At 36.2% G+C, this 14,373-nt stretch overlaps 1 protein-coding gene across 2 annotated transcripts; it reads left to right on the top strand.

Moving 5' to 3' along the window:
• Positions 1-8,057: 8,057 nt before the first annotated feature.
• On the top strand, positions 8,058-13,508 carry adcyap1b (adenylate cyclase activating polypeptide 1b). Of its 2 annotated transcripts, XM_073849753.1 has the most exons (5): positions 8,058-8,363; positions 8,773-8,877; positions 9,763-9,897; positions 10,260-10,364; positions 10,877-13,508. In XM_073849753.1, the coding sequence occupies exons 2-5, from the start codon at positions 8,774-8,776 to the stop codon at positions 11,058-11,060; spliced, it is 528 nt and encodes a 175-aa protein (XP_073705854.1). In that variant the 5' UTR covers positions 8,058-8,363; position 8,773; the 3' UTR covers positions 11,061-13,508. The 2 variants fall into 2 exon arrangements, with proteins under 2 accessions (XP_073705854.1, XP_073705855.1); XM_073849754.1 differs by lacking the exon at positions 10,260-10,364 and having other exon boundaries at positions 8,064-8,363.
• Positions 13,509-14,373: the final 865 nt, after the last annotated feature.

The following is a 14,373-nucleotide window of genomic DNA, read 5'->3' on the forward strand; positions in this document are numbered from 1 at the left end:
AGATTACATTGTGTTATTTGATTACTTTGAAATGAAAATAACATTTTGAACAAAACTAATCAAACATTGAGGGAGTAATTTATTTCAAGAATTTTATCATGTTGGAACAAAATGTATGCAGGGTTGAGGAGTGACTAGTTATGTGTAATGAAATTATGCTATTAAATTACAAAATTAATGTAATTGTATGTGAGATTCAACCCCCGGTCCGTGTAACGGTTTGCAGTTCTTTGTTCAATTTGCACCATCAAAATTAAACAGATAAATATTGGCTTCAAACTTTCATTTTTTCGTTTTTTACATATACTTCAAAAACGGATAATTGTCTCTCTGTTTAATTTTCTGTTCTACAATTTTAGGTTGTGGCATCTGTATACGATTTTTTAACAAACATAACTCATTATTCTGATTTTCCATTTTGTGTGTTTTGCGCTCGCGGTTGGTCCGTACCAGAGCCATAGTCCGTATTACCGCCGGGGGAGGAGACAGGGTGTCTGGATTAGCCTACAGCCAGAGCGCTGCTGCTTTGTGTATAGTATAATTTATTGTCTAAATCAGAACCCCCAGTAACTGTGACTGCGTTAACAGCCACAGATTGTCTGTACAATAGTGTGGTAAAGTTAGTTTTAGTTTCGATATTCGCCGTATTGCTTTCATTTGCCACTGTTCAAAGATATCACTATCACGATTAGTTTTAACAATTATATAGACATGAAAAAATATTTTAAAACTGTTGTATTGCAAACTTAAACTGGAGAAAGCTTTGATGCGCTATCGCAGCACTTGATGTGTAAGGGTGAAAGGGACCATCTGACAAATCCACCGACTGGATTAAAACGTCCAATGCATTTTAATTAAAATGACTTTTAACATTGAAAAAACACATTGTTAAACCATAAAGCTTTTAATATAATATTTACAACAGGTGCGATTTTGCCAATACCTTCCTTCATATATGTACACTAAAATCTACTGTAAATACATTGAAGGCTGTTCATAAAGGCTGTAGGTGTCCAATTCCAGACTGACTTACTACAGTTGAGATTTTGCCAATATCTCCTTCACTGTATGCGCAAGTAGGCTATACACATTTTTATTTTTAAAAAATACTGTAATGCACCAGAAGGTTTTTAATGTTCCAAATGTTGTAGTACATTCCTGGTTACAAGACTTATTTACTAATAGTGAAATTTTGCCCAAGTCTCCTTTACTGTTTATACAGAAGACACATTTTTTTTAAGTACAGTAATTTACCAAAAGTTTTTTTTACATGTTCCAAAGGTTGTAATAAGTTACTAGCAGCCAGAATGGCTTGGGCTACAGGTGAGACTTTGTCAATATCTCCCTTACTGTAAGTACAGTATACAAATAGTTTCAAGAAATAATTACTGTAATTTACCAAAAAGGTTTTATCATGTTCCAAAGGTAATTGTGTACTTCACACATATGAAGGGAGGTATTGGCAAAATCTAACCAGTATGTCAGTCGTGTATCTTGGAACATACATACTACAACTATTTTTTTCTAAATGTATTTTTATTCACTGTACCTACAGTAATGGAGGTTTCAGCAAAATTTCACCTTTCATAAGTCAGTCTTGTAACTGCAAAATATTACAACCTTTGCAACATGAAAGAAAACTGTATATATGAAGGAAGATATTGGCAAAATCTCACATGTAGTAAATTAATCTTGCCACTAGGAACATACTACAACCTAGAACATGAAAAAAAAATATTTTGGGAGTGTATAGTCGGTTTTTTTGATAATGTTTGAACACTGTACATACAGTAAGGGAGCTATTGGCAAAATACCACCTATACTAAGTCTGTCTAGTCACTATAAACATACTACAACATTTGGAACATAAAAAACCCACTGGTAATTTACTGTAAGTTTTTCATAAATTGTCTTCTGTACATACAGTATAAGAGAGATATTGACAAAATCTCACCTGTAGTAGGTCAGTCATGTAAGTAGGAATATACTACCTTTGGAGCATGAAAAAAGCTCTTTGGTAAACTACATTTGTTTTCTAAAAATTATTTGTGTACCGTTCACACAGTAAATGAGCTATTGGCAAAATCTTCTGGCCACTAGGAACATCGTACAAGCACTGGAACATAAAAACTGTTTGCTGTTTGTACTTCTTTCTTACAAGCTTTACAGTTTAACAAAGTGCTTTTTCAATGTTAAAAGTCATTTTAATCAAAATACTTAGACGTTTTAACCCAGTCGACGGAATTGTCAGACGGTCCCTTACACATCAAGCGCTGCGAAAGCGCGTCAAAGCTGTCTCCGGTTTAAATTTACTGCTACAATACACGTGGGCAGTTTTGAAATAATTTTTCATGTTTATATAAATTGGTTGCATATTATTAAAACTAATCCTGATAGTGATATCTTTGAACAGTGGCAAGCGAATGTAATCCAGCGAATATCGAAACTAAAAATAACTTTAAATGTGGCTGTAAACACGCACAGTGCACATTTCCATTACATATTTGCGTAAAACTTTGGCAAAATTTTATACATTTTTGCGTTTCTAGCTGCCTTTACATTACCCTTTAAATTGCGCAAATTGAAACTGCGAATTGAAAATACGCTTAATGAAAACGCGCCTTAATGTTACTGACCAATGGGTAGTATACGCATAATTTATCCCTCGGTATAAATTATTCACTTAGCTGGTTTAAGAAATTTCCAACAGTAAAAAAACTGCTTCTTTTCATTGTTAAGGTAATGTTTTCGTTGCAATATACTGATCCAAATTAGTAATCGATAATAATTATTATTTTACGCGCCTCCCTGACCAGAGCCGTATAGAGATCTCTCTATGGCTCTGCCCCTGACATGCTCTTGCGTACTATGAACACGCGTAGAGTGGTCGGAGCGGGCGCAATCATGAATTAACTATTCATGTGGTGCACTGTCATGATTTTTGGCTAATGCAGGATACTGAACCATGCGCATCTGAGTGACTTAGAAGTGGATATATGGAAAGGCCACTGATAGGTATACGCCGTATACCCTGCACTACACCACTAGTTCTGAAGTAGGCCTATCCATTAAGTTATTGCATGGTCAAATCCATGAACCTCATTCCAATACATAAAGCGTCAGCGCTCTGGCTGTAGGCTAATCCAGCCGCCCAATCTCCTCCCCCGGCAGTAATGGTACGGACCAACCGCGAGCGCAAAATCAGAATAATGACTCATGTTTTACGTGTTAAAAATCTTATTCGGATGCTACAACCTAAACTTGTAGAACAGAAAATTAAACAGAGACAAATATCTGTTGGTGAGGTATTTGAAAAAAAAAACAAAAACGAAAAAATTAAAGTTTGAAGCCAATTTTTATCTGTTTAATTTTGATGGTGCAAATTGAACAAAGAACTGCAAACCGTTACACGGACCCAACACATTCTTTCTGTTGTATGACTGTGTGGAATGTCTTTGAATTGCCATGAATTTAATTCCACTTCCTGTCATTCCAACTCCAATTCAAATTCAACTTCCTGTGGGGCAATTCAACTCAAATTCCAACTCATGAATTGAATGGCGGCCAATTCTGAAATTCTGAATTGTGCACAAACCTGGTTAGAATGGCAAGTTTTAAAAATTACTACTTCACCAAGAAGTAACATAATTTGCTAAATATACACAATACTTAACTCAAGGTACTATTGTGATACTAGTTTAAGTAAAGCCAAAATAGAGTTAAAATGGCAAGTTTATTTTTTTAATTAATACTTCACCAAGAAGTAACACAATTTGCTAAATATACACAATACTGATCTTGAGATACATGATACTAGTTTCAATAAAGCCAAAACAGAGTAAAATGGCAAGTTTTAAAAAATTACTTCGCCAAGAAGTAACATAATTGTCTAAATATACACAATAGTGAACTTGAGATACTATACTCCCATGATTTTAGTTTGAATAAAGTCAAAACAGAGTTAAAATGGCAAGTTTTAAAAATTACTATTTTTCCAAGAAGTAACATAATTTGCTAAATATACACAATACTGAATTTAAGATACTATACTCCCACAATACTAGTTTGAATAAAGCCAAAAAAGTCAAAATGGCACGTTTTAAAAATTAACTACTTTACCAAGAAGTAACATAATTTGTTAAATACACAATACTGAAGTCAAGGTATTATAATTCCATGATACTAGTTCGAATAAAGCCAAGACAGAGTTAAAATGGCAAGTTTTTAAAATTATTACTTCACCAAAAAGTGACATATACTTTGCTAAATATACACAATACTGATCTTGAGATACATGATACTAGTTTCAATAAAGCCAAAACAGAGTAAAATGGCAAGTTTTAAAAAATTACTTCGCCAAGAAGTAACATAATTGTCTAAATATACACAATACTGAACTTGAGATACTATACTCCCATGATTTTAGTTTGAATAAAGTCAAAACAGAGTTAAAATGGCAAGTTTTAAAAATTACTATTTCACCAAGAAGTAACATAATTTGCTAAATATACACAATACTGATCTTGAGATACTATACTCCCATGGTACGAGTTTAAATAAAGCCAAAAACAGAGTAAAATTGCAAGGTTTTTAAAAATTACTACTTTACCAAGCAGTAACATAATTTTCTAAATATAGGCCTACACAATAATAGTCTCGAGATACGATACTCCCACAATACTAGTTTGAATAAAGCCAAAAACAGAGTAAAATGGCCTGTTTTAAAAAAAATACTACTTTCACAAGAAGTAACAATTTTCTAAATGTACACAATACTGAATTTGAGATACTATACTTCAATGATATTAGTTTGAATAAAGCCAAACAGAGTTAAAATGACATTTTTTTTTAAAATGACTACTTCACCAAGAAGTAACATAATTTGCTAAATTTGCTGGTCATTAAAATAATACATTTGGTGTATCGGAAGTGGACTTAAAGGCTTGAAATTGGTCCTTCTCCCCCAGGCAATGCTGACACCGAAATATTCACAATTTTGCTTAGCTAAAATACATAATTATATTAGACATATTCTTTCTTTTTTATTATATATATTATATTTTATTAATTTATTTAAGTAATAAACATGGAAGCTCAAATATGTGACCTTCTGAGTTTCCAATATTTGGTGTGTCATTACTAATAATGATGTTATTAAATCTGTTTAAACTTTAATTTTAGGTGAACTATAAACAATATACAAAAACTATCAGGTAGCCTACTATCTATAACATATATTGTTGTATTTATTTTTTTTTTTTTGCGATATATTGTGACATGCTTTTGTGGTATATTATTACATTACTAAAATATATTGTAAATACAACAGCTTAAATAACGTGTAATTTGATGAAAACTCTTACATATAAGAGTTGCAGGCCCTGTTTAAGTTTTACTGCTATATCCTGTTTAAGTAAACTATCACTCCACTGGTAAATACTGGCATCAAGTGGAGGTTGACTGCACTACAGTTTACTGTTCTATACAGAAGTAACCCGAATGTAGGCTCTGCATAACTGTTGCGTTTATTATATGATTTTTTTTATTTAACTTTTGTTTATATACTTAAGTGGATATTGCCGTGTTCTGTACATGCTGTATATGGATATACAGCATATATTGGGAATGTACTATATATTGTGTTTCTTTTCTTACACTGCAACACACTGCATATTTACTATAACCAACATATTTTGATACTAAAATACCATACCTGCTTAAAGACTGCACGGTCCTCTGGACACTGCATAATAGTCTAATAATCAGCTTTTTAATTTATGAATGTATAAAATAATAATTTCCAAACATTTAAATTCTTCTTTTTAATTTTTGAAGCCGGTTTAAGTGAGGTTTCTTGTATGCTACAGATATGCGTCATAGAGAGGTCATGTTCATCCACAAGGGAAACCATAAACCACCAGTTGGAAATTTAAAGTACCACAATATGCAGTGACACAGGAGACGAATATGTGACGAAACAACGACTTCCTGCCGCTGTAATTAGGGACATCAATACTTGCACTCAAGTTGACAAATGTACCGTAATCTCATTGGTTACAGCAGGATACCCAGAGGAAGCAACTTAATAGCTTTACAGTAAATAATTCCTCCTCTTGACTCACACACACTCTCAGTAATAGCACGTTTTCCAGTCTTTCACATTTACTTAATTTACAGTTGTTTGAGTTTGTCTCATTTTACGGCAAGTCTGGGTTTATGTGAACCGAAAAAAAACCCCAAACATTTATTTTATAATATTACGACACTAAATGCTGTAACTTGGGTGGCCAACTGAACAGGTGAAAGCTAAGTTAAAACGCGATTCATGATGTTGTGAGTTATGGAAATATTCGGGGTCTAATCCCTTTAAATTTACCCAAACCCAAATGAAGTAAGCCTACGGGTGAGACTTCCGGTTCATTATCCGCTATAGGGAAATAACGAGAAGAATAACAACATACAGTACAAGGAAAAACTGTTTGCACTACAAGTCAGTGTTCATAATTAATATAATAAATTAAAATAACATGGTAAGACACACCAATTTGCAATATCATGCAGCATGATTTGTTTTGGACGGCTAAAAATAGCTGGATGCCATAAGACTGGAAGCCTAACCAATAAAATTTAGGCTACAAATGGCCGCGCCCCGTTCTTACGAAAAAAAGGTGGATGTGAGCAATTATTTCTGTATTATTATGCAAGTACATAAGCCTACATATAGCTACACTTTAACAAAGTTTCATAAACCACAACTTTCAACACCGTTTTCAAAAGATGTTTTAGCATCACAAAAGTTTTAGGCTTAAAAAGTCTTGCAAACAGTCGTTGTGTGGTAACTATAGCAACAGTACGGCCCCAAGCGCTACTGAATGTTCATCAACAAAACACACGTAGCTACTGTCGTTATTTATCACTATATATCCTATAGAGTATTTAGATAAAACATTTTTATTACAGCCTAGCTTATTTACATAAAAGTTGAACCAAAAATCTATAAGTCTGCAAGACGCTTACAGGTCTTATCATGCTTCTTGGTAACCAATTTGGGCAAAACGTTTTTATATGTAACTTCATAAACGAAACGCATGAGGGCAGTATTGAGGTACAAAACGGACTGGAGGTGATATGGAACCAAGGCGCGGATTCATTGTTCAACTAAATCACGCTCTGTGTACAGATTGAGTGAGTATACATACGAAGCGGTGACTTATAGTTTCGTCATATGACGTCAGAGTGCACTAATCGTAATCCTGAATTCATTCATACCAAATCCATGGGCCGTGCACGACTCCAGACTCCGTCATCTGTGTGCAGACAGGCCGGTAAATCCACCTGGGATTTAGTTTGCTCATAGTGTCATCACAATCACGTATTTTGTTTGACTTTTTGCCTTTGTGAGTGTGATATAACGCAAAACTAACGAGAGTGTTTATATAAGTTATAAGTGCAGCATATAACATATTATTCAAAATTCAGACGCAGTCATTTCCGTTCACCAAAGAAAGGCCATGACGCATTTGACACTATAATATACTAATATGTCTTTTATTGATGGTGTTTCTTAAAAAAAGAAACAATTTTGATGCATAAGACAAATTTGAGTCAGTATATAGCCTAAATATAGCGCAAGTTTTTTTTTTTTTTTAAAGGTGTGCGCTATTTTTATTCACAATGAAATTTCAGCACCCCGTGCTGGACAGCGCTCGGCCCGTGACCCTGTGACAAATGTGGCGTTTTTGAACATGGCTCTTTTTGTTGTCGTGTCCACCCTCTATTGTCCCATCAATGCGTAAGTGTCTGTTTGGAGTGACTGATGTGGTTTGGGACCTCGAGACAACCCACGGACCGGTGAGCCTAATTGGCAGTCACATTGTCATGTCAAGTTGAAAAAAAAGTTGCAAATTGTCCTTTCTCCCGAAATTACGTTTAGAGGAAAGTTCCATTTGAGGTGTATGTGTGTGACTCGTTCATCGATGAGGAAGGAACTGTACTATTATATCCCGGGAGGAAGGGTTGATGACGTCTGTGGCATACTTAATGTGACTTATTGAAAAAAAGGCAAGACTCCCTATTCATGGATAAAAATCCGAGGTAATCGGAGCACAGCAGAAAAAGTTTTGTAAAAGGATATGTAGACAAACGAGTGCTGCTGATTTCACCGAGGTTTTGTTTGCAAAAGTGATTTTGTTTATATTGGTTATTGTATAAAAGTGCAGGGGTTGAACCGACGAGCACATAAGCAAAGGACGGTGGCGCTTCAGGGAAGAGGTGCTGTGAGGAAGATCTCTATCTCTCTCACACAATCACAGCCGCACCCGAGTCGCATCCAACAGCATTTCTATCTACCTACTCTGCAATAGGTAGGTTAAAACCCGGCAAAGACGTTTTTTATTCGGTTTAAACCAAGGAATTAGGATACGAAGACGCTCAGGCAACTGGATTTTCCTTTTCTAAAGATTATCTACCGGTTTTATCGTTCGCCTCATCGGGAGAAGGATTCTGTTGCGCATGCATGGCATTCTTTAAACTTTTCAAATTGCATCTAATGAGCGGGAAATACGATTTAAAAAGTAGAAAACCTTCTAGTTTGCCTTTCTGGATTTTTATAGGCTTTCTTAGCAAAAGTTCTTTGCGCATTACTTATATCGAATGTAACAGCCAAACGCAGGCGTCCGATGAATTTGTAAATGTACCTGGACCGTATCGCGGCTGATCTCTAAGTATATTAAAATTTTAAGTTATTTATTTAACTTTCTTGTATCTTCACAGCATGGCCAGATCTAGTAAAGCGACTTTAGCTTTGCTCATCTACGGAATCATGATGCACTACAGCGCCTACTGCACGCCTATTGGGATGACTTTTCCCAAGATGAGGTATGTATGAGCTTTTCTGCTCAACGTTTTGGGCTTTTCTTTCATGTTATAACGGACACTATTTTGCGACGAGCTTAATTTTGCAATCTAAATTAAATCATCTTGTGTAGGCGCAGAAAAAAATGGATTTCATCTTTCTTTTTTAATTTTTGGCTACTAAATTTCATAGAGTGGAACAGGATTGCCTTTGTTGTATTATTCTGTAGACTTCAAACAGTAACAGCCCAACGAGATTTTCCCCCGAGTGTTTACGCAAGGCTACAGTGCAAGCGCAATGTGGGAGGGCGTTCGAATCGCTAAGAAGGAATTTCTCCATCGGGACAAGCAGATGCAGTGTAGCTTGTATGAAAATGAGAAACCAATGAATGTAACGGGTGGCCCGTAAGATGACGGTACAGTGGCGTCACTGTACAAACCGAAGAAAAAACGAATGAGATGCTCAGTGCGGGACCTTTTGTTGTGTTAATTTACTGGTGATTATAAGATTACAATGTCAGTTATATTTGGTTACTCATACCTGGTACGTTTCACAAGTCACCCTCAAATCTCATTATTGAGCAAACAGTCTTCATCTTAATTGTATGATTTACAAAAAAAAACTGCGAAGAGACGCTTGGAAATAAAATATTATTGTCCCGTTTACCCAAAAAATATTACACAATAATAATAGTTTATTTAAAATCAGTTCGATGCATAAACCTGCTTCCAGCATGACGCATTTATCATCTCACTAGGTATTTTAGTATTTTATTTTATTTTTTCGCAAAACGACTGTATAATTTGATTTAGCGATTTATTTAAAACGTTGTTTTTTTTATCAAGATCATATTTCCCTGGTGATTAAACTGTGATTTATTCAATGCGTCAATTCTTTTTTTATTCCAGACTAGACAACGATGTATTTGACGAAGACGGAAACTCGTTAAGCGACCTGGCTTTTGGCTCTGATCAAATTTCTATACGAAGTCCTCCATCTCTCACGGACGACCTATACACGCTATACTATCCGCCAGAGAAAAGGTACATCATTTCACATCACTTAGCTGTATGTCATATAAGAATCAATGTCATTATGTTTAGTTTCTGTTGTTCCGATGTCTGTTCCTTTTGTTTCCCAGCTTTTTTCCTTTGCTTTTTTTCTGTTATTGTTGCTGTTGATATTTGCATCAAGTGACTAGATAGATAGATAGATATAGATAGATAGACAGATAGGGCGATAGAGAGAGACAATCGATTGACAGATTTACTAGGGGAATCGAAAGTAACACTAATAACGCGTTTAGCCGAGAGAAGAATACAACTAAATCAGGCTGATTACTTTGCAACAAACGTGTTCTGTGGTATTTGATCACTGATATTATGTGTTTGGCGTTTTATCTCAGAACGGAAAGGCATGCAGATGGATTATTAGATAGAGCCTTGAGGGACATCCTGGTTCAGTTATCAGCACGAAAATATCTGCATTCTCTGATGGCAGTTCGCGTAGGGTAAGGGCATTTTTTAAGCGTTTACCTGCCGTCATCTTTGTTTTCCACCTATTAATTTCAGTGGAGGTGATTTCTCGTTGTCCTGTCTTGACTTTCTCTTGTCTTTATTTTTCCCGACTTCTTGTGTCTTTGTCTGTGGGCTCGCATGGGCGTGGAATTTCATGGGGAACTATTCATAGATGAAAGCCGATCAATTAAAAGTGGTGTTAATTGTTTATGCTCACACGAAAATGTTGTGTATTGTCAGAGAAAAAAAATGCCGAGAGACAATGCGTCAGAATACATTTAAATTCCAACATGCATAATTTATGAGGCTTGTCTGCTGGATCTTCTTTCGATTTCGAACATAATTCGTTGTAATGTTAACGAAAAAAATGCTCAAGGTAATTTATTATTGAACAATGGAATAAGAAAATACGTTTGGATCCGCAGGAGCGTTTATGCTGTGCTGAAACCTGTTAGCACATCTTCTGTGCCAGCCGGTAGCCTAATAATAGTTCATATATTTGCAGTGGAGGAAGCAGCGAGGAGGACGAATCGGAACAATTATCCAAAAGGCATTCGGATGGGATCTTCACCGACATTTACAGTCGCTACCGAAAACAGATGGCCGTCAAGAAGTATTTAGCAGCCGTCCTGGGAAGAAGGTACAGACAGAGAATTAAAAACAAAGGACGTCGATTTGCTTATTTGTAGCGCTGACAAAACTGCCCCCAACTGCCCTCCATGTGTACATTCAGTCCTAAGATCAAAGTCATTCTGATATAACTGATTAATCAGTGAATCGCGCCTGTGTTCTTTAAACATGTATTTATGTATGAAGTAAAGCCATTAAAATGAATATTTTACTAATAACATTGTTTTTCTTTTTGTACAAAAGCACTTGAAACCGCACAGTTATACTTTGTGGACCAACCGTTCAGTTTCATGTATATAGCTATATATGTTAAAAAAACAAAACAAAAGAGTACAAAAATCATCAGGAGTAAAGAAAAAAAAATGAAGAAAAAAATGTGCACCTTGAACGTTATGCGCCTGATATCTTTTCGAATTCATCATCATATGCAGAAAATAAATAGATTTTAAAAAGACAATCAAAGTTCTGAATGTTATACTTATTTTTGTAATCTGCTAAAAGAATAGAGTCTTATTTTATCCAAAGTCTGCCCAGGGATGTATCCAACATACTCTGTAAAGTACAGGGCTGTTTCAACTGTTGTGACTCCCCCCCTAAAAAGGGGGAGTGGGAGAGGGATATATAGTAGCTGGCACGATTCCCTCTTTCTTAGCCCACTCATTTGTGAACTGTACTTCAAATCACCTGTCTTCTCCAGATGGAATGTGATTGTCCTGCCTGTGTTTGTGACTGGAGACAGTATGCCTGACTGGAAAAAAAAAAAAAGACACTGGAGTAACTGTAGTATTGATATACATGTTTCCTATCCTTGTTGGATTTTCTTTCCATTGTTTTTTAAATTCATTTCCATCCCAGTGCATGGCATACCTATAATGTATACATGCATGTCCTTTGTTTCCCATCCATCCGATGTTTCCATACTCATTGTATTGGTCCCCCCATCAGATCCGCCTCTGAGGAAGCAGAGAAAAACTGAATCGAATGAAGAAGCCCTAATATTCAAACGCATGCTCCATTGAGCAGCTAAAACGTGTCGTGGAATTGGCGTGTCGGTTCTTTGCATGCATTCAATGCCTTTGTGGGTGGCTTTGCATCATTTCTGATCGAAATTTTGTTCTTATGCCTTATTGTAACGCAGAAGCTGTGAATGCTTTGTTATGTGCTCTCTGCAGTTAGACTAAACCAGTATCGAGTAGCAAGTCATAACATAATGATCTGACACCACCACTGTTTAACATTCAGTTGGATGGTCTCTTCACGTCCATGACTTAATTGCAAAACCTTCTTCAGTGGTGCGATCTCTCCTTAATTCTGATAGGACAAAGTTTCATTCATCACCTCATCGTAGATCTAGAAGAAAAAACTGTGTTAATGCAAGTCTGTAATTGCTGCTGATGACTGAAGGAATGTGAGGGTGAGAGAATGGGGAGGCCAACGAGAGCAAAGGGGGAAGTCCTTGCGAACTTCAACGTGACCATTGTCCTATTCACGTTCCTTACTGCCAGATAGTGCCAGTGCATGTTGAAGATAGCCTTTTTTTGTATGTATAGATGAGAGGTACACCCATCACCCTTAGGGAGGGACGCACTGCAAAATCATCTATTGTTTGTCCTTTTTTTGTATTGAATTCAGTATATTTCTCCTGATATGGAAATCAGGTCTTATTCATCCACTAATTCAATATGTAAACCGTTGTCCCAGGCATGAAATCAATCTTTCTTCAATTTGGCATTGTCCCCCAGGCTTTATGTGAGTATGGATGCGTCTCTGAGAGTTATGCGAGGTGTGTGTGTGTGAGAGTGTAGGAAGGGCGGGAGGTGGGTGGGCGAGTGAATGCATGCGTGAACATGATGATGTTATGAAAGATGATATGGGTTTTGGCTTAGGTGCCTTGTGACAACTTACGATAAAAAAATCGCCACTTATCATGGATGGCAATTTTAGTGGCCCTACGATGCTGCAAACTATTAGGTTCCATTTCACAAACTCCATTTTTTCTTTTCCTCTCCTTTTCTTTTGAAACTTGGTTTCAAACCTAGTTCTTTACTAATTAGAGCTGAAAAGCATGGCCAGCATATATTGTGATCAAATCTATTACTGAAGTGGTGTACATGGTAAAAGTATTACTTGTCTGGATTGTTTAAGCTGATGAATGTGTGTAAATGTGGCAAGCACGTGTTTCTGTTTAGCTCTACTCATTGTAGCTCAAGGTCCATGAAGCCTAGCTTGGTTTTGTGTTGTTTCTTGTTGCATAGCTTGAGGGTGAGCGGAAAACCTGATGGGACCCAGGCCACAGCACAGCCTGTTGTGTACATTTCTGAAAGCGCCGAAAGCCTTAATGTGAACGTTTTATCTATACCTGAAACATTATTATATTTATGTGACAAGTGAATATTAGCAAGTGACATCATCCTATATTAACACATATAACTCCTTAGGGGGTGACATTTTTAAATGTTAAAAAGTGTTGTAAGATTTGTATGAATAAATTTTTGTAAACAACACAACTTCCAATCCATGTCTAATCTTTGTAACGTTCCTCCGTAGCCCGTGTTAAACGCACGCTTCGTGCATCTCTCTATAAGGCTACTTCTATCCACACAAGCACACGAGGAAGACTCACGCTGTGACACTAATGATAGACCAAAACCCACTGCTGTTCAAGATGTGTAATCAGTATAATTCAGATCTCCAAATATCACTGTGGGTGAGCTGAGTGGTTGTGACGGCTTTAATTCATACTCACAACAATCACAACATTAACATCATGTCAGCAATCCTGGGCGACTAGATCAAGAGTGACCCTCAACAAAACACCCAACAGTCACAGCAAGACACACATATGCATGCAAAGATTGGCACTCATACTGTAAACAAAACAAACAGCTATATACATAAGAACACATATAAATACTAGAGTGGTTGCAGAAGATCACACAAACTCTGTGTTGTCTGGTGACTCAAGATGTTGAAGAACCATATAAATTGTACATGGTGTGTTTCTGGACATCCCAGTCGACTACAGAGGTAAGTCAAAAGCCTCTCTGCTCTGGAATGTAAGCCATAAAATGAAACTGACATAATGCCACAGTCCAGTACATTCAAATTCTGTTGAAGCTGACTTTAAAAACAAAAAACAATCCAATACAATCATTCTCAAAACCTGACTTCAGAAACAAAAAGTAAACCAAAAGCTTTTGAAGAAGATGGGCAAACGTGAGATGACAAAGTTTTACCTTCAACAATACCAAAGGTTATAGGCTAAATTCCCAAGGATAGCGTGAACTGATTAAATCTACTGTTCTAGTGTTCTGTACTTTCAACAAAAGTGAACTTTTGCTTCAATCCATCCTGGAAGACAAGCATGTTTTA

This window comes from Garra rufa, chromosome 10 (assembly GCF_049309525.1).
Source record: "Garra rufa chromosome 10, GarRuf1.0, whole genome shotgun sequence".
In the NCBI taxonomy this organism is placed as follows: Eukaryota; Metazoa; Chordata; class Actinopteri; order Cypriniformes; family Cyprinidae; genus Garra; species Garra rufa.

Coding starts and splice junctions, on each gene's coding strand:
- adcyap1b (XM_073849753.1), top strand. CDS start 8,774: ATGGCCAGATCTAGTAAAGCGACTTTAGCTTTGCTCATCTACGGAATC. Junction 9,898..10,259: donor TACTATCCGCCAGAGAAAAG/GTACATCATTTC, acceptor GTTTTATCTCAG/AACGGAAAGGCATGCAGATG. Junction 10,365..10,876: donor CTGATGGCAGTTCGCGTAGG/GTAAGGGCATTT, acceptor ATATATTTGCAG/TGGAGGAAGCAGCGAGGAGG.